The sequence below is a fragment of the Bos indicus genome, chromosome 21, assembly GCF_029378745.1.
Source record: "Bos indicus isolate NIAB-ARS_2022 breed Sahiwal x Tharparkar chromosome 21, NIAB-ARS_B.indTharparkar_mat_pri_1.0, whole genome shotgun sequence".
In the NCBI taxonomy this organism is placed as follows: domain Eukaryota; kingdom Metazoa; phylum Chordata; class Mammalia; order Artiodactyla; family Bovidae; genus Bos; species Bos indicus.
The window spans coordinates 57,492,743-57,512,754 of record NC_091780.1 but is presented as its reverse complement, the minus strand read 5'-3'; the positions used below and the strand labels follow the sequence as shown (position 1 = coordinate 57,512,754).

The following is a 20,012-nucleotide window of genomic DNA, read 5'->3' as shown; positions in this document are numbered from 1 at the left end:
ATGCCATCAGGGATTGAACCCGGGCCTTTGGCAGAGAGAGCGTGGTGTCCTAACCACTGGACCACCAGGGAATTCCCAGGCAAGTCCCTCTTTTTACTGAACTTCAGAGGCTTCGATGATGTGCAGCACCCTTTGGGCCACCACCCGGTGAAGACAGGAGAGTAAAGCTGGGGAAACTCAGGAACCTCCCCCCACATCCCCTGGTGCTCTGTTGCCTGCTCTGGGGCCCAGATACATCTAGATGGAAGTCATTCCATCAAGACTGGCAGACTTGGGTTACCCATTCTGGAGGCCCCCAAATTGTCCTTCTGCCAGAGTCCAGCACCTGTAAGGCTGGGCTGTCCTAGATGCAGAGCCTCCCACTCTGGCTTTGGGAGTAGGAACAGAGAGAGGGGCAAGGGGGCACACACGCCCCCCAGTCTACTTCCTGCCATTTCTCCTTCCAGCAAACACCCCATAGAACTCCTTAGAAATTTCCCCATGGTGCCAGAGGTGGGGCAGGGGGCCCTGACTCTTAAGTCTGTAAAGGAGTAGTGTGCAGGGTATCCAGGCAGTGTTTTGGGTCAGAAACTGTGAAACGTTTAAGATCTTTGTGTATTTATTTGTATTTGGCTTGTCTCAAAAATACTTCATGTCGCTGAATATATAAAATAGGTAGGCAACAAGGATTTATTGTATATCACAGGGAACTTTAGTCAATATCCTGTAATAGCCTATAATGGAAAATAATCTGAAAAAATAATACATAAAACTGAACGACTTTGCTGTACACCTGAAACTAACAAGACATTGTAAATCAACTATCAGATCAGATCAGATCAGATCAACTATACTGCAGTTAAAAAAAAAACAAACTTAATGAAGCCCCCAAACAGACTAGCTCTCCTGACCACAGGATTTCAGCTTTCCCACCCGAACCCCTTGTGGGTTTCAGGAAGAGAAAGAAGGTATCCTAGGAGGTTATGGCACAATTGAGGTGGGAGGGTTCATGTCCATAAGTAGAGGGTAGTTGGATCAAGGATGTCTCTGGCCTGGCCCTACTGTGTGCCACCATGCCTGGCGTGGAGCCCTGCTTGGCAGCGAAGATTGAGGCTCTGGATGGAGCAGGGGTCACTGTGGCCAGGGCATGGCTGACCACTGCCAGGGAACTGGCCGGCCAGGGCTCAGACCCAGTGCAGAGCCCCAGAGCCCTGCCCCATCCTTCCACTCTGCAAAGGGCTTTCCCTGCCATTGTCTTTAAGACCCCCACAACAGTCCATGGGGCTGGGCCAATCTTCAGTGGCTTTACACGCTCCCCTGAGCTGCCAAGAACTCACAGGACTAGATATGTCATACTGTCACCCCAGAGACCAACACAGACTAAAAAGGCAAACAGATGCAAAGAGGGCCAGCTTATCTCAAGAACCACAAAGCCCAAAGGGGCCACTGGGGCCTGAGAGTCTCTCCACGCTTTGGGGGTGATGTCTCAGAGGGCGGCTTGGGGCTCCCTTGGATCTGCTATCTGGGCTGGCTGCCCCTCAGGGATTCTTGGTGGAGGGGTGGCTGAGGCTAAGTGGGTGGAAGGAAGCGGTGGGAAGGAGGAAAGGGAAGGGAAAGTGAGGGTGGGACGAATTACGCTCCCACCCTCGTCCTCCAGGAGAGTTCATGGCCTCTTGTCACAGCATCACTTTCTTCCTGCCAGAACTGGATGAGTGGAAGCCTGTGAGTTCCCAGGGCCAGCCTTAAGAACTTGACCATCATTCCCTTATTGTTTATACTGCCAGCAACGGCTGTTCCCTGTGCGAAGATGGCCTTCTGTCCTTCTTTATCTGACTGGTGTTTATCCTTCAGTGTTCAGCTCAGACATCACCTCCTCCAGGAAGCCTTCTCTGATTGCACAGACTAAGTACCGTGCTCTGGTACCCTCAGGGCCTCCCTTGACAAGCCTCGATGATGAGGTCTCTTTACTGGCGCAGCTCCCCTGCTAGTCTGTGAGCTCCCCCGGGACCGGGAATGTGTTAGGTATCGTGTCATGCCCCAGGAATCTGGTATGCAGGAGGTTTGGGTTGAGCTGCCCAGCGAGCCCCTGGTGTGGCTGGGTCAGGGGTGGGCGAGAGGCCCCGGGGGTCCAGAGATGGGTCTGGCACAGTGACTCACCCTCCCCCAGCTGCAGGGCGGGATCCATGAGCTCCATCATGTATTCCACGTTGAGAAGCATCTCTGTGAGGTTGCTGCGGGCCAGGACGTACATGAGCACCGGCAGGAAGTCGTCTGCCCCATAGGGCTTCCCTGGGAGAGGAAGGAGGCGGAAGGTGGTGAGTGCGAGGCTCTCCTTGGGAGCTGCTCCCTGCCCAGGGCAAGGATCAGTGGTTTGCTGGGTGGGTGGGTGATGGTCACCCCAGAAGAGGAACCTTTGTGTTTTCTCCTGACTGTCAGGACACGGGGCAAGCCTAGATCAGCCTAGTCAGAAGGCCTGAGACACAGTCTGGGTTTCGGAAGAAGGAACCGAGAAAGGCGCCCTCCACTGGGTGGGCAAGACCAGCCCCTTCCCCTCTGCCAGCTCTTCCCCTCTGCCATCCTCATTCAAGTTCACGTCACACTTCACGGACCCACCCAGGAGCAGCTGTCTGTCTCAGGTCTTCTGGGAAGGCTCCCTGTCTCTGTGACCACACGTCTCCCCTGCAAAAGCGAAGCCCTCCCTCCACCAGATGCCACGAGGCCTGAAGCTCCCCCTCCAACCTGCATTCTTTGGGGCTATGTGGTCAGTCATGTCTGACTCTTTCATGGACAGTAGCCTGCCAGGCTCTTCTGTCCAAGGGATTTTCCAGGCAAGAATACTGGAATGGGTTTCCATTTCCTCCTCCAAGCAATCATCCTGATGCAGGGATCGAACCTGAGCCTCTATGGCAGTTTAGCACCGGACCTGGATCCAAGTCCCAGGGTTAGCACTCACCCGCTCGCTCACTTGTGACTCTCAAGTGAGCCCAAGCTCAACCTCGCCGCGCCTCAGTTTCCTTAACTATAAAATGGGGATAACAACAGCATCTGTGCCTCATGTGGGTGGTTGTGATGTTTCAGTAATAAGACAGAATGTTATTGCTGTCGTTTAGTCACTCAGTCCTGTCCGACTCTTCGCAACCCCATGGACTGTAGCCCTCCAGGCTCCTCTGTCCCAGGGATTTTCCAGGCAAGAATACTAGAATGGGTTGCCATTTCCTTCTCCAAGGAATCATCCTGACTCAGGGATCGAACCTGAGCCTCTCTGGCAGTTCCTGCATTGGCAGGTGGATCCTTTTACCGCTTAGCCACCTCTGTGGGAAGCCCCTCTTTTGGGTTAAGCAGTACCCTTTCCTGAGGGTTTCTTCTAAAACATAAATACCTCTGAAAGGAATAATCCATCACTCCTGCTTTGTGTAGGCGGGGCGGGGGAGGGCGGCGCTTCCCTGGTGGCTCAGGTGGTAAAGAATCTGCCTGCAGTGCGGAAGACCCAGGTTTGATCCCTGGGTCAGGAAGATCCCCTGGAGAAGGGAATGGCTACCCACTCCAGTATTATTGCCTGGGAAATCCCATGGACAGAGGAGTCTGGAGGGCTATCGTCTATGGGGTCGCAGAGTCGGACACAACTGAATGGTCAGGGTGTGGTGGCCTTGAAAGGTGCTTTCTCGGAGCGACTGACTCACACACACACACACACACACACACACACACTTTGTGGAAAGTGTTCCTGGGCTCAGAGCTCCTGACATGCCTTGGGGAAGGAGCGAGGTGGAGGTGGGCCTAACAAGATGCCCTGAGGGCCTGTCATGGTTTTTGAGAGACTGAAATTAGAAAGAGAATACAAGAGTACTTCAGTACCCACAGGGTGCAGTGGAAAAGTGAGCTATTCTTGGCACCTCTGTTCTGCTTTCTGAGGTGGCCTCAGTTTTTCTACCCGTAAAATGAACTGGTTGGTGGAGTTGGTAACACGCAGCACTGAAAAGCAGAGTCAGACTCGGGGCAGGAATCTCACTCCTTACCAGCTGTGTGACCTTGAGCTAATTGCCCTACCCCTCTGAGCCTGCATTACTGGCCCAATGTGAACTCACACAGACAGCATGACATCCTATGAGGTTTTGGTGAGAATTCTATGAAATGAATCACAGCGGACTGCCCCGACACCACCTCCACGGAAATGCCCACTAAGGAAGAACACTGTTCCTCTTTTTCCAGCTCTGTGTTCGGAGGCTCTCTGATCACATCTTTCAAGATTCCCGTGTCTCTGCACACAGGATCAGTCAGTTTTGGAGAAAGTCTTTCTTTCATAACCTTTCTGAGCCTGAGACACAACTTTAGAATTCCAGGGGACATAGTACTTTGTGCCAGGAGTTGGTTTTCATGTTGATAATTTAATTATTAGAATGCTCGGAACACGGGAGATTCTTTTCTTGTTTGATTTATGAATTAGGGAACAAGGTGGGTCTGGCAACACGGATGTGAAACAGTCCTGTGCCCTTTGGAATTCACCTATAACTCATGCTGACCGAAATTTTACTCTGCCTCCAAGAATATCATTTTTTTTTTTCTTGGTATTGTATTATTGGGTTGGCCACAAGATGGTAGGGAAACACCCGAACGAACTTATTGGCCAACCCAATGATAACTCGCCAAACACAATAATCAGGAAAGCTTATTTGCTTTTGAGCAGTGGTTCTCAACCAGGGAGATTCTGCCCTTTGGGGCCACTTGGCAATGTCTGGCATTGTTTTTGCTACTGGCGTACAGGCCAGGGATGCTGCTAAAAACCCTACAGGGCACAGAACAGCCCTCCATAGAAAGGAATTACTCAGTCCCCAAAGGTCGGCAGCGCCAAGGTGAGAAAACCCGCTTGAGAGGACAGCGACATTCAGCCAGGACTGTCCAGCTCCGGCCCGAGGTCTGAGGACTTAAGAGAGAAGGGGGAGGAACCCTCCGGACTGCGGCCCCGGGCTTTGCCCTTTTCTCCTTGTCCCCACGCTCTTCTTGAGAATCTCGGCTGACCCTCAGGAAGGGCTCTGGGGCCCATCTCCTTGGTTCCCATGATTTTGTGTTCAGCCACTCCACTGCACGGGACTCCTTAGACCTCGTATCTGTCTGTCCCTCCAACTATCCATGAGCAACTTCCTCTCTGTCTCCCCAATGCACAGAGCAACGAGAGGCAGGGTGTGTGCAGGAGATGGTGCTGGGTAAGTGTGAATGAATGAATGCTGAGCTCCCAGCCAGACTTCAGAGCCCGAGCCTGGCGCCGACTCAGACGGGCCTCTGCACAGACTCTAGGAGTCCTTCCCGCACCAGGGGGAACTCAGGATGACATTCCGCCACCCACTGCCACACTCTGAAGAACACCCTACTGTGCTGAATTGCAGCTGAACGCTACGGGCGCTTTCAATGACCTGCGCCTTCACACACGGTTCCCTCTGCCTGGGCCGCCCTCCCTTCCTTTCCCTCACTAACTTCTTGTCCTCCCACATCCTCAATAGATGGTCCCTGCTCCAGTGCCCAGACCCTTGACTGTTTCAGAGCCTGCCCTTCTTGTAAGCTGTGAGCTCCCTGAAGGCAGGGATGGAGGCTGTGTGAGCTTAGGCAGATCACTTAACCTCTCTGAGCCTCTGCCCCATCACGGCCTTTCCAGTCTCTAGCACGGGGCTTGGAATCTAGGACACCGACAGTGCGCTGGCCCCACGTGTCCTCCCACCAGGCCCCACTCTGTTCTCCCACAGCTGGGGTCATGGTCGAGGTTACTAGGATCCATTATTATGGCCTTAGACAGTGGTGTGCTGGGAATGCTTAACAAGGGGTTCTCCAAAGAAAAAAGCTCTGCTTTGCAGGATTTGCCAATTTTCATGGCATAAAGATTTCCCCAGTGGCCAACTTCAAGCTACCAACATGAACATGGAGCAGGGAAGAGACGCACATGACTAGCTTCCATGAGATGGTTCGTGCCATCACCGACTTAGCACACCAATAGCTTTGGATTCAAGTCCAACCTCATTATTAGGAAACGGAGGGTCAGGGATACAGAAATTTGCTCCAAGTCCCACGGTTGGTCAGTAGAATCTGGGTCTCTCTTCTTTGATGTAGTAAGAAATAACCACACAGGCTCCCTGACCTGAGAGCTCCTTGTGGACAAACACAACTTTTAAGCATCATTTAAAGGCACTGGCTCCCAGCCAATATCCTGGAGATAGTTAGTGCTGCATTCTCCTTCCTAAAAGCCTGGAGCCCAAGGCTTTGGGCTCGGGGCTCAGCCCTGTACACAGCGGGGCCTCAAGCGGTAGGACTGAGATCCCGGGGGCACGGTTGTAAAACAACTGGCCTGTGATGAGAACATCTGTCTCGCGTGGATCACAGATCAGTCCATCAAGCTGTGCCTCTGAAAGGGCCGCTGGGCTGCAGCCTGCATTTCCTGCTAATTCTGGCTTTCTTTTTTGCCAAAGACACATCTGTTTTCCATCTGTAGATGTTGCGGGGCACTGATTGCATTTTGAAGAGCTGGCTGGGGGTCTTAGGCATGTTTTCATCGGCCGGGAGACTTTGTAGAAGAGCTCTGACAAAAACACGTTGAAGTTGCACACCTGGGTCACACAAGCCATGAGGACTAGAAGGCCCCCGTCTCAGCTACTTAAGCAGCTGTGCTTTCTGGGGTCATGCCCTCTGAGCCTCACTTTTCTTATCTGCAAACCAGAGATATTAATAATAACAAAACTTAGTCTGTGACTCAGAGCCCTGATGACATCGAATGAGTGGCTGGATTAAAGACAAAGTTTTGTCTTCTAGGAAGCATTTTCTAAAACAGGAGTTGGCAAATTTTTTTCTGTAAAGGGCTGTGCATGCTAAGTCGCTTCAGTCGTGTCCAACTCTTTGTGACCCTCTGGACTGTAGCCCGCCAGGCTCCTCTGCCCATGGGATTTTCCAGGCAAGAATACTGGAGCGGGTTGCCATTTCCTTCTCCAGGGGATGTTCCCCGCCCAGGGATTAAACCTGAGTCTCTTACATCTCCTGCGTTGGTGGGCGGGTTCTTTACCACTAGTACCACCTGTGAAGCCCTGTACAGGGCTGGACAGTAGATATTTTAGTTCTACTATTTTAGTGGGCCAGATGGCAGCAGAGAGTGAGATGGTTAGATAGCAACACCGACACAATGGGCACGAATTTGAGCCAAGGAGATATTCTTCACCAGGAGATAGTGAAGGACAAGGAAGCCTGGTGTGCTGCAGTCCACAGGGTTGCAAAGAGTCGGACGCAACTGAGCAACTGAACTGAACAACAACAAGCACATGGTCTCTGTCCCAACTATCCGACTCAGCCATTGTATAGAAAGTAGCCAGAGATGCTACGTGAATGAATGGGCGTGGCTGCTTCAATACCAATTTATCTACAAAGCCAGGTGGTGGGCCAGAGTTGGCCTGCAGACCCCGATCAAGAGGAAAGAATACATCACCTTATCATAACTGCCCCTCGAAATGTGTTGACTGGGCTCTTATGGAAAGTGAGTGGCTGTGCAACAATCCTGGGGCAGCTCATGACTGTGACCTGCTTTGGCCCTAACCCTCCAGTACCATTCCCACTTGAAGCCACTTCGTTCCTCCAGGAGGTTTTAACCCAAGACCCTCACTCCCCACCAATTAGGTTCAGTGCCCTTATAACGGGTTTGCTGGCCCTGTCATTGCAGAAAATGGAAAAACAAATACACACTAACTCAGAGAGGCCTCCCCTGATGACCCAACCCAGAACAGCAAACTCCTTCACACTCCCCAGACCCTGGAGCCTATTTTATTCATTCACATAGCCTGTTTCAGCACTGATGGCATATTTCCAAGGAAACAGGAAGCACTGGTTCCTTGTTTATTATCTGTTTCTTCCCACTAGAATGAAAGCTTTATGAGGGCAGGGACATATTGTGCTCCCTATGTATATCCAATGCCTCAACAGTGTGTGAGCGCTCAGCTGTGTCCGACTCTCTGCGACCCCATAGACTGTAGCCTGCCAGGCTCCTCTGTCCATGTTAATTTCCCAGGCAATAATCCTGGAGTGGGTTGCCACTTCCTACTCCAGGGGATCCTCCAGACCCAGAGACGGGACCTGGGTCTCTTGTGTCTCCTGCATTAGTAGGTGGATTCTTTACCACTGGACCATCTGGGAGGCCCCCTCAACAGCTGCTGCTGCTGCTAGTCGCTTCAGTCATGTCCGACTCCGTGCGAGCCCTGTCCCTGAGATTCTCCAGGCAAGAACACTGGAGTGGGTTGCCATTTCCTTCTCCAGTGCATGAAAGTGAAAAGCGAAAGTGAAGTTGCTCAGTTGTGTCCGACTCTTCACGACCCCATGGACTGCAGCCCACCAGGCTCCTCTGTCCATGGGATTTTCCAGGCAAGAGCACTGGAGTGGGGTGCCATCGCCTTCTCCGAATAAATAACATTTGCTAAATGAATGAATGAACATCATTTATCTCACTGCACAGTTGTCACCTGCTGAATGCTCCATGTCTTCCACTTGAATTGTGATCATCCTAAAAACAGGCGCTGGGTTTTCCTGTTAACATTCATATTGTCAGTAAGTGTTTGTTGAACTGTTGAATGAATGAATTTATCTGATAAAAACACAGGATGGCAGGAAGTCGAGAGCATCTAGAAAGGAGGTTTTAAACTTTTGCTGTGGAAGCCTTTGGTTAAGGGGCATTTTATACAGGACTTGGCTTCTCTGGTTGATCAGAGTCGGACAGCAGGGCTGGCCTCCTATTTCCTCTCCTCTGCAAGATGTCCCCAGCACTTCGAGAGTTCTCTGGAACCAGTTTGAAAACCATCAGTCCAGTCTGAACTCCCAGCTGCACAGACGACAGAGCTGGAGCCCCAGGCAGGGAGGTTCCCTGTAGCCTGTGGCTGACGTGAGACGAGAAGCCAGCCTCTCCCACACTGAGCTTCCCAAAGCGACCCTGTTAGGCTGTTTGCGCTTTCTGCAGGCGCTGCTTACGTCTCAGTTCTGCTTTGAGCAACACCACATCCTTGAGGAAATCGCTCTGGCCTCCTGAGTTCCTCTTTAGGGAGCTCAGCCCACAAGGCAGTCGACCACGCAGGCTGTGGGTGCAGAGACCCGAAGCCGAAAGTCCCAGCCTGGCTGGAAAGCCTATGAGGCTACTGTAATTACGTGTGGCCTCTCTGAGGTCATCTCTGGCCTGAGGGTACCCTGGAGAGGCAGGGGAACACAGCAGGTTAGCACAGGACCTGGATCCAAGTCCCAGGGTCAGTGCTCACCCGCTCACTCACTTGTGACCCTCAAGTGAGCTCAAGCTCAACCTCGCCGCGCCTCAATTTCCTTGACTATAAAATGGGGATAACAACAGCATCCGTGCCTCATGTGGGTGGTTGTGATATTTCAGTAATAAGACAGAATGTTATTGTTGTCGTTTACTCGGTCCTGTCCAACTCTTTGCAACCCCATGGACTGTAGCCCTCCAGGCTTCTCTGTCCATGGGATTTCCCAGCCAAGAATACTGGAGTGGGTTGCCATTTCCTTCTCCAGGGGATCTTCCCTACCCAAGGATTGACCCGCATCTCCTGCATTGGGAGGTGGATTCTTTACCACTGAGCCACCTGGGAAGCCCAAATAAGACAGAAAGTGACGAACATGGTACCTGCTGGGTTACTGGACTGTGAGAAATGTTAGACATGGTTATTATACAAGACAGGAGGGTAATGTGGCTTCTAATTCTCAGTGGCACTAATGGTAAAGAACCCGCCTGCCAATGCAGGAGACCATAAGGGACTCGGGTTCAATCCCTGGGTGGGGAAGATCCCCTGGAGGAGGGCATGGCAACCCACTCCAGTATTCTTGCATGGAGAATCCCATGGCCAGTGGAGTCTGACTGGCTATGGTCCATAGGGTCACAAAGAGTCAGACACGACTGAAGTGACTTAGCACGCAATCCTCAGAACATGACATCTTAGAGGTCCTGAACCCCATTTCTGTTGTGGGGCATAAGAACAAGGTTGTTCTTTGCTTCCAGGCCAGGCACATAGCTTCTCTGTCTGTCCATGTGTCTCCCTTCTGTTACCTGCATGTCAATGCCTAGGGGACTTAGAAAGCCTCCCCCAGCCTGGATCCCTGGATGACTATATGGCGTGGAGCCCACTCCCCTCTCCTCTATCCAATTGGACCTACATGTGTGAGAAATAAATTTGTATTGAGTTAGAGATTGCAGGGTTTATTTGTTACAGCAGAAAGTATTTCCTTAATTAATTATCTATTTACCTACCTGTCTATATCTATTTCAAAGAGACCAGATAGAAATCTATCACAATACTAATCATCTTTTTCTATAATAAACGATTAGTGACATTTGTCACTAGAAATCAGTTTAGGCTTTTAAACATAGATTTTTAAAAACCCACAGCCTGCCCTCCTTCTCTGTCCTCTCTACCCTCGGTAGATGTCACGGGCCTTTTGTCCCACACACCTGGGGTCTCCCTGAACCAGCTACACAGACTACTGAAGGAAGAGGAAAAAGCAGCAGGCTGGCCTTCACTGCCCTCTGGGATGCTGCCTGTTCTTTATCTATATTAGAAGAAGGTTCTTTGTATTCTTTTAGAAAGAGTCCCTATATTTGCATACACTGTATTCCTCTTTCCTTCCCCCTCCTCTTGTGGAGGAGTTCTTGGACTTGAAGCTATTTCTTCCCAACAGCAAGGTCAGTCCTGAATGTCTGGTCTTAGATGCTGAAGAGGTGGCGACCGCTTGTTTATCAAAGTAATGGAAGGGATGATTCTATAAGTTCTAACTGCTCTCACCAGGCCTCATGCAGTCTGCTCCTGGCTGCAGAAAGGAGGGCCAGGTCGGTCCAAAGCCATCTGTCTCCGTGAACTCTCCATTCTGCCTGCTGCTGCTGCTAAGTCGCTTCAGTCGTGTCTGACTCTATGCGACCCCATAGACGGCAGCCCACCAGGCTCCCCCGTCCCTGGGATTCTCCAGGCAAGAACACTGGAGTGGGTTGCCATTTCCTTCTCCAATGCGTCAAAATGAAAAGAGAAAGTGCAGTTGCTCAGTCGCATCCGACTCTTCGTGACCCATGGACTGCAGCCCACCAGGCTCCTCCGTCCGTGGGATTTTCCAGGCAAGAGTACTGGAGTGGGGTGCCATTGCCACTCTCTGCCTGACACGGACCCTAAACCAGCTTCATTGGAAGAAGTACTTGATGGGGATTTATGAGTTCTGGGATCTGTTCCCAGGATCTGCCAGGCACAGTGCTGGAGGCACAGGCTCTGGAGTGAGGAAATCCCAGCCTTGAATCCAGGCCCATATCACGGGCATTAAAAGCAACTGCCTTCTGGAAAAGAAAGCCTGGTCCATGATCCCAGGCCTCATGTCTGCAAGTTCCATTCCATCCCCCGCCGCCCCCCCCACCCCCCACCCCCGCCACCCGGTCCCAGCACGTTGCCAGCAGCCATGCCTTGCGGGTACGAGTTACTATTGCCAGCATTGTGTAATGGGAAAGACAGGTGGGTGGAGCTTCCTCCCTGGACTCGAGGGGCTGGGGCAGGGTGTGGTGTAGGGGATGTGGCGTGATGGGGAGAAGGGCTTTTTTCTGCTAAGAGCAGGTCAGTGGTGAAGGCCAGCAGCACCCGAGCTGGACATGTGCCCTCCACAGGGTCGCTGATGCTCCCAGGGCTTCCATGGGGCGCTGTGGGTCTGTGGACAACACTCTGGGTAGCAAGGTGCTGGAAGCCTCTGGGTTGAATGGGGATGGGGATGAGGGGAGTCGGGGTGGGATAGGAGGTGGGGAGCTGGGGTGGATGTGAGCAGAAGGCCCGAGGTAGAGGGCCTGGTCCTAAGATCACGGCAGGTTCAAGTCAGAAGAGAATTTAAGAGATCTGGCTGAAAATGTCTACTCATGAGGAAACATCTGACAAACACAAAATGAGGAACTTTCATGACAAAGAAACAGTGAGGTGGGGGGTGGGGAGAGAAACCTGTATTCCTTAAAAATGTCAATGTCACAGAAGACAAAGAAAGGCTGTGAAGTTCCAGATTAAAGGAGACAGCGAAATGCGATCCCTGCCCTCCCCCTGGATCCTGAGCTGGAGGAGGAAGTGGTAAAGAAAGCCCCGTCAGATCACTGACTGCCAGGAGTACAGAAGGTGCCGTGGAGAAAAGCACTGTATTGATGTAAAATTATGAAGCAGACGAGTTTAATGTGGTTGTGTGAGGGAATACCCCTATTTTTAGAAGTATTTGGGGTAAAGGGCCAAGCTGTATGTAAACCTACCCTCATATGATTCAGGAAAATATTACATATGCACAGAGAGTAAAAATGATAAAGCAAATGATGTTTAAGATATTAGCAGTCCACAAAGGGTATGCGGATGTTTCTCTTTTAATGGACTATTCCTGCTCTTGAAGTCTGGAATTATTTCCAAATGAAAGATTTTTTTTTAAAAACTAAAAAGTTCAGCAGTAGAATCGGTTATTTCAAACAGAATCCCAGATGGAACCCTGTGTGTAAAACAGGGACAAGCAGGGCTGCCTGGGGTCAAGCCCAGCCTCATGTCCCTTTGGTGGCCCCTGGGGTGCCTCCTGGAACCCAGCTTGGAAACCACTGAGTGGGTTCAGCCTCCACGTTTTAGGGGAACCTGGTGACAAGGCAGCCATTCCTGCAACCTCTCATCCACTGGACGCTCACATACATATCTGGTCGCATCTGAGCCTCACCACAGTCCCCAGAGATGTTCCCAGCCCCTTTGTAAGTGAAAAAATGGAGGCTCTGGAAGATTAGTACCTCCCTGGAGCCTGACCAACCGGGTGATTTCCAGGTCCTCTCCCAGTGCCCTGCATGGCAACCCGAGAGGCAGGCGTATCATCTACATTTTGTACACAAGCAGAGGCCCCATGAGATTCAAGTCCAGCACCGAAGCTGGGTTCCAACGCGTGTCCTTGAATGAACCCCCCACATCCCTGCTCTTCTCTTCACCTGCATCCTCCCAGGTGAAGACGCTGAGGCCCCACGTGGGGCAGCCCCGGCCTGCTCAGGGCGCAGGGGAGACAGAAAGTCCACTGGTTCAGTGGCCAGTGCTCAGGCAGCAATGGCTACCCGAACAGAAAGCCATCTGCTCCCGGTGGAGCTGTTTCCGGTGGGGAATCTTCACACGGAGCCATGAACCCGCCCTGAATTTCTGCCTGGAGCTGGCTTCTCAATCAGCAGGGATATTCTCGTCTCCCTGCACCCCCAGCCCCACCCCCGCCAGCAAAGGCTGAGGACAAGGAAGCTCTCAGCATCCTTGTTCTGCTTGGTCTTTTCCAGGCTGAACTCTGACTGCGTCTCTCTAGCAACTGTCCTTCTTCTCCTTCACATTTAGCTTTTCCCTCCCCCATTCCCTGCCCGCTGCTAAGTTTTCAGTAAGTAAATTCACTGTCAGCAAAACTCATGGTGTTTGAAGTCACTGCCAAGACACTTGGTGTTTAAGCTAAAGGTTTCTGAGTCAACGGGGGACTCGCTGAGGATGCAGCTGCCCTTTCCAGGCCCAAAGCTGCCTCCTTGATAACATCTCAGGGTCTGTAGAGCCCTTGGCCCTGACTTTGCCCCAAGCCCCCGCACGGCAGGGAGAATGACTGCCCAAATGAGTTCAGGCGGGGGGAGGTAATTGTCCTTGTTAAGTGCCGGCCACTGGTCTGCGTGCAAACTGCAGGCTAATCTAACTCCCACAACAGCCCCATAAAGTGATTCTAGTTGGGCCCATTTAACACGGGGGAAACTGAGGCTCAGAGCTCTGACATAACCTTGTACCATACCCCAGTCTCACACACACGCTTTCTGTTGGTCTGTGGCCATACTGGCTTGCCCTTCTCCAAGACAGATGGATAACCCCACCCTTCAAACAGCCACCACTGGGCAAGCCCACTAGGCACTATGTGTGGCAGGCTGACATTTTACACATGCTATTTCTAATATTTACAAGTGACCAAGTGTGGCTTCTGAAATGTTAGGGGTCTGAGTTTCTTTGTAAAACAGCTTCCAGAGATGAGGGAACTGGGTCCTATAAAGGAGTTAAGTAAATCATTCAAGGTCACACGGGTAGTAAGTGACAGATCAGGAATTTGAACCCATCTGTATGGCTACAGAGGTAACAGTCCTTTCATTCTCCCTTTCCATGGCTGTCATGTACAGTTACACAGGTTGCTTACTGTACAAGGACATCCAGTTGAAGGGGTAATCAGGGGATGAAATGCAGCCACAATTCTGTTCACTAAGGTGTGCACCACAGTGCAGTGATGCCTGTCCTTGTCTGCCCGGAGCAACGCTGTGGTAAACTGATTAAAAGTGATCCCAGTGATTCCCTTCTTAGCATCTGGACTCCTTGCTTTGTTCCTTTGCAGCTCTTCTCAGCATGAAGGGAAGTCTAATTCCTCACCCTTTAAATCTGGGCTAGTCTTGTGACTCAGTGAGTCAGTGAAATGGTTCAGTGTGGCACTGTGCTAGTTCAAGTCCAGACGGAGAGACTTTGCACTTGGATCCCAACTACCACCGTGGGCACACGCTTGGGCTAATCTGCTGCAGAATGGTGGCCCAGTCACCCCCTTTTCAGACCAGTCAACAACCAATCAACCACCCAACCTATAAGCAGGACCATCTTAGCCCAGCCAGCCTCCAAGTGACCCCTCACACAGACCCTCAAGCCAGCCCAACCAAGCTCAGGTACACCTGACCAGATCAGGGTAAATGCCCAACTGACTTCTGTAACTGATTTCTGTGGCCCTTAAGGGCTGAACTGTGTTCTTTCAAATCCGTATGTTGCAGACCTAGGCCTCGGTGCAGGGGACCTTATTTGGACATTAGGTCTTTGCAGATATAATTAGTTAAGATGAGGTCATCCTGGAGGAGGGTGGGCCCCTAATCCAGTATGACTGACATCTTTATAAAAAGGGGAAATCTGGACAGAGACACACGCACAGATAACACACCATGCAAAGGCTGGAGTGATGCTGCCATAAGCCAAGAACTCCCAGAAGCTAGAGGAGAGGCTTGGAACACATCCTTCCCTACAGCCTTTAGAGGGAGTAGGGCCCTGCTGATACCTTGATATCAAAAATGCCAGTCGCCAGAACTGTGGGCCAACACATTTCTGTTGTTTAAGACACTAGTCTGTGGAACTCTGTCACGGCAGCCCTAGGAAACAAAGATAGTGCCTTTTCCTAATTCATACAGAGGCACAGTGTGAGCTGGATTCCTTGCCTGCTTCCAGTGTGGCTGCCAATCACGGGTCTCCTCCCAGCCCCCAGGGAGCACAGGACGTGCCCAAGAGTTCCACTACTCCCACCCTAACAGATCTCTGAATCTGGGACAGCTTCTCCCGTGCCTCTCAATGGCTCTGGAGTTCTTGAGGGGAAGGGGTCACAGCCACACACAGCATCGCTCGTCCAGGGACCCAGAGAGAACTCGCAGCCCAGGGCCCCTCCCGGCTGCCCACCTACCTGGGTTGCCGAGGGCCATGGAGTCGTAGATGAGTTTACAGGTCTTGAGCAGGATGGAGATCTTCTTCTCGGGCGAGTAGGCCTTGTGCATGCTGGCGAACTTCTGCAGGATCTTCTCCATGACGGGCACCTCTGGCACGCTGGTGGTCACGCCCAGGTCGGTGGTAGTGGTGGCCAGGATAACCAGCTGGTTATCCTTGAGCTGCTGCAGTGAGCTGTCCTTGCTGTGGATCTCGTGCAGGCATGAGTAGATGGCTTCCTTCAGGGGCTTCAGGACACACTTGTACAAGGCAGACTCCACAATGGCTTCTATAGGTGAGTGAGAGCCAGAGGGTGGGGTGAGGAAACCAGCAGCAGGGATCCCGCCCCCAGGTCTTGTTGCCCAACAGTGTGGCTTCCCCATCCCTGGTCCCTGGAAGGACACACTCACAGCCCTGGCAGGTTCGGCCCACAGTTCTGCCAGGTGAGACTGTGTAGTACATTCAACAGAAAGGCACAATGCTAAGGGCACAGGAGCCCTCTGGGACCCATACGTGGTATCCTAATACTTTTCAGAGCTTGGCACAGATTTAACTCTCATAGGGCTGCCTATTCGTATACAATCTGAGAGGGTCCTATTCACATGGGAGTTGTGCAGTCTACAACCTGTGCAACTGTACCTGGAGGGCCTGAGGGCCCAGTAAATGTTTGACATTTAAAAAGTGTCAAATGTCAAATGTAGTAAATGTTTGACATTTAAAAACTGAGTTACTCTTTTTTAAAAATTATATATATGTATATATAATTATTATTACTATTTGGCTGTACCACAAGGTTGGGATCTTTATTTTCCAACCACAAATCAAACCTGTGCCCCCCTGCAGTGGAAGCATGGAGTCTTAACCCCTGGACTGCCAAAGAAGTCCCAGTAGAGTTATTCTTAATATGTATTTTTCAATTACGAGATCCATTTGCCTCTAGTCTCAAAAATACAGTATAGCCAAAACCTGATTTCTCATCATTTGCATGGCTACCACCTGGACCTGGGCCGTCATTATCTCTTACCCGACTTATGTTAATAGTCTCTTGCCCTGGCTTCTTTTAGTCCTTTACTCAACATAGCAACAGAGAAGGCAATGGCAACCCACTCCAGTGTTCTTGCCTGGAGAATACCAGGGATGGCGGAGCCTGGTAGGCTGCCGTCTATGGGGTTGCACAGAGTTGGACACGACTGACGCGACTTAACAGCAGCAATAGCAACGGAGCAACCAGCATAATCGTGCTATGCTATGTTTGATCAAGATATTCCAGGGCTCAGAACCCTGTAATTGCCCCAATCCCTGGTGGCTCAGAGGTTACAGCATCTGCCTGCAATGCGGGAGACCCAGGGTCAATCCCTGGGTCAGGAAGATCCCCTGGAGAAGCAAATGGCAACCCACTCCAGTATTCTTGCCTGGAGAATCCCATGGACGGAGGAGCCTGGCAGGCTACAGTCCACGGGCTTGCAAAGAGTCGGACACGACTTCACTTTCTCTCTTTCTTTCATGCACAAAAGAGGCCAAAGTCTTTCCATGGCCCACAAGCCCCTCTGTGCTCTAACCCTGTGACCCTCTCACTCATTACCTTGCCTGCTCCCTGTGTTCAGGCTGCTCCAGCCACCCCGGCCCTCCTGCTATTCTGCCAACCTGCCAGGTTTGCATCTACCTCAGGGTCTTTGCACCTGCTATTCCCTTTGCCTGGAGGAATGCACATGGCTATTTGCATGGCTTATTCCTCCTCTGTTCAAACGCTATCTTATCCAAGAGGCATCCTGATCAGCTAGTAGAGTGAGAACTACTCATCTCTGATCTCACAGCATTCTGCAACATACATGTCATAATTCTTACTCAAAAGATGGATCAACTTAGGCTCTGCTGGTGCAGGTCACAGTTAGTTGGGGGCTGAGCAAGGATTTGAACCCAGGTCAACTTGATACCAAGGCAATGCTCAGCTTTGATTGACAATAGTGAAATATTCTTGGGAAGTCTTTTTGGCTCTACTCAATTTCTGGGGTAGGGTGGTGGGGGTGGTCTCGGCTATTGGCCCTGGTAGCAGAGGTCCCAAGTCCTGTCCCTGAAGAGAGACACCTAAGCTGCCTTATCTCTGGGAGTGAGGGAGGAGCCTCTGTTCTCATGACTGAGTCTCAGCAGAGGTCAGTCCCTGCTATGCATGCTTAGAGTTGGCCCATGTCTGGGCTTGGGGAGGGTTCTGGCTGTCTCGGTCCTCATCCTACAGCCAACCTCTTCTCCTTTGCTTCTCCAGCCTCGCCAACAGGAGAACGCATAGCTGCCCTTGCCTCTCTCACCCCACTGCTGTCTGTCCCTCCAAGTCCTCAGAGCCTCTGCCGCTGGAGGTGTGGTGACTCAGAGGCAGAGACCTGCGGTCAGCTTCCCCACTGCTCCTGGCTCCTGTGTGACCTTGGCCAAGAGCTTTCCCCTTCCAGGGCTTTTCCCCTCATCTGCAAAACAAGAGGTGCCCTCTCAGGTCCCTTATCTCTGAAGCCACCAGGTCTCCTGCAGAGACGGCCTCTGGCCCTCAATAGCCTCACATGTTACTGCTTCTTATGCCACTAATCGCTCCTAGCGACTCGTCTCCCTAATGAAACCAGGAGCATCCTGAAGGTGGGGGCCGGGCCAATCTATCTGGGTCCGTGGGCCGAATTCCGAAGGGAGAGGCAGAACAGTAGAGCGGTTATTCACGGAAAGGGCGGACTGTCTGGGATCATCCCTGGCCCCCGCCCGCTCCCAAGCCCTGCCCGGGACCGACCTAGCTCCTCCTCGGTGTGCAGGGCAGGGTCCACTAGCGCCTTGAGCTCGGTACTCTGCAGCAGGTAGCTCTTGAGCTGGGTCATCATGGTGCGGATTTCCTGCAGCATTTCGGTGCTGGAGGTCTGCTGGGACATCATCTCCAGGCTGTACACTTTGTAGTCCTGCACCAGGTTGCCGAAGTACGAGCCCTTGTCCTGGGCCAGCTCCACCACCTTCTTGTACAGCTTGCGGTTGTTGGACAGGAAGGCGTTGAAGACATTGCTGAAGCTCACGAAGCTCAGCCGGTGGCGCGCCTTGCCCAGGATCATGGACGGCTTCTTCTTCATGCCGGGGCTGCTGAACTGCTCCAGCTCCTCCTCCGTGCTGCTGGTCGAGTACGAGTCCTGGTCAGCGGCCGAGGCAGGCACGCCCAAGCTGTCCGAGAGGGAGGCCAGGGAGCCCTTGAACTCTGGAGCGCTCTGGGGTCGGGCCCCTGCTGGGGCATGCGGGCTCTGATTACCCCCAGCGGGGGAGGCAGGACCTTGGATCTCTCCCGGCGGGGGACCAGGCGTGGGCTTCTCGGGGGCCTCCCCTGCTGCGGAGAGCTCGGCCGTCTCCTGGGGAGTTGGGAGGACAGAGGCCAGCTGCCGGGAGACCCGTTTCTTCCTGGGAGGCGGGACTGGGGCTTGTCGGATCTTCCTCAGAGGCTCTGGCGCGCTGCCCGGGTTGCTGGCTTGGGCTGATGCTTCCTGGCCTGGCTCTGTGGTTCTCTGAGGCCTGTCCCCGGGGGTGTCTGAGGTCCGCAGGGGAGGCAGGCGGAGCGGGGATGCCCTGGAAGGACCCCCCGGGTCCCCCTCTGCGGCCGCCCCCCTGTCCGGCTTCCCTGCGCTCTGGTCTTCCAGGGAGACCTTCTCCGAGATGCGGCGTCTGGGGGGAACCGCGGGGAGGCTCTTCTTCGTGGGCACTGGCGGGGCGGGGGTTTTCAAGGGGCTGGCGGCTGCCCCTGGCTTCATCTCTTCCTCCCTGAGGGGGTCAAGGCCTGCGAGGGGGCGCGGGAGCCTCTCACAGGCTGTCATGGGTGGCTGGCTTGGAAGCCCCGGAGGGCCTGGGGCATGGGGTGCCAAGTGGGGGGCAGATGCTGGGGGTGAGGGCGGAAGAGCCTCTGGAGGCGGGGGAGCCGCCGCCGGGGGAGAACTGGGCGATGGACTGGCCGGAGGGGTAGGAGCAGCAGGAGGAGGCCGGCTGAAGCCCGGGGGGTGCAGGGGGAGTGGCGGGGGAGGGGGCGCAGGGCGGCGGGGAGCCCACCTGGAGGTGGGTGAGGTAGCGTCAGGGGTGGGGGGCGCCGGGCGCGAGGGGCAGCTTCCAGCGGGGGGCTGGTCGGCCGGCGGGGCACGGTCACAGTCCTCGATGAAGATCGGATTCACAAACCACAGGCGGCCGTTTCCTATGGACAGCTCGATTTCACACGAGCAGTTTTCGGGATGGGCGGTGGACTTGAGGCTGGAGGCGGGGGGCGCTCCGGGGGCTGGGTCTCTTGGGGCTTCCGCTGGACTCCCACCTCCTCGCCGGGGGTTCAGTGAGGAGTCCCAGAAGCCTGTCGGAGAGGAGAGAGGGAGAGGCGGTCAGTCCCCGAAGCCGGGCCCCTGCGTGGACCGGACCCGGTGGTGCTTGCGGGCAGCGTGGGGGCAGGGCCGAGGGAGGGCCCGGCGGCGAGGTGTTTGCTTCACCCGCTTGAAGGTTGTTTTCCCCTCCTGGACTGTTTTAAACCTCTCCCACCACTTCCTGCCTCGGGAGGGG

General features: G+C 53.1%; 1 protein-coding gene across 3 annotated transcripts in view; it reads right to left on the bottom strand.

The window, feature by feature from the left end:
* RIN3 (Ras and Rab interactor 3) overlaps positions 1–20,012 on the bottom strand; it is a 136,033-nt gene that overhangs the window by 8,400 nt on the left and 107,621 nt on the right. For all 3 annotated transcript variants that reach the window (XM_070775576.1, XM_070775577.1, XM_070775578.1), the window contains 3 exons: positions 18,235–19,809; positions 15,451–15,759; positions 2,137–2,268 (listed from right to left, as the gene is read on the bottom strand). In XM_070775576.1, coding sequence (XP_070631677.1) covers positions 2,137–2,268; positions 15,451–15,759; positions 18,235–19,809 — 2,016 coding nt within the window. The remainder of the gene's footprint in view (positions 1–2,136; positions 2,269–15,450; positions 15,760–18,234; positions 19,810–20,012) is intronic.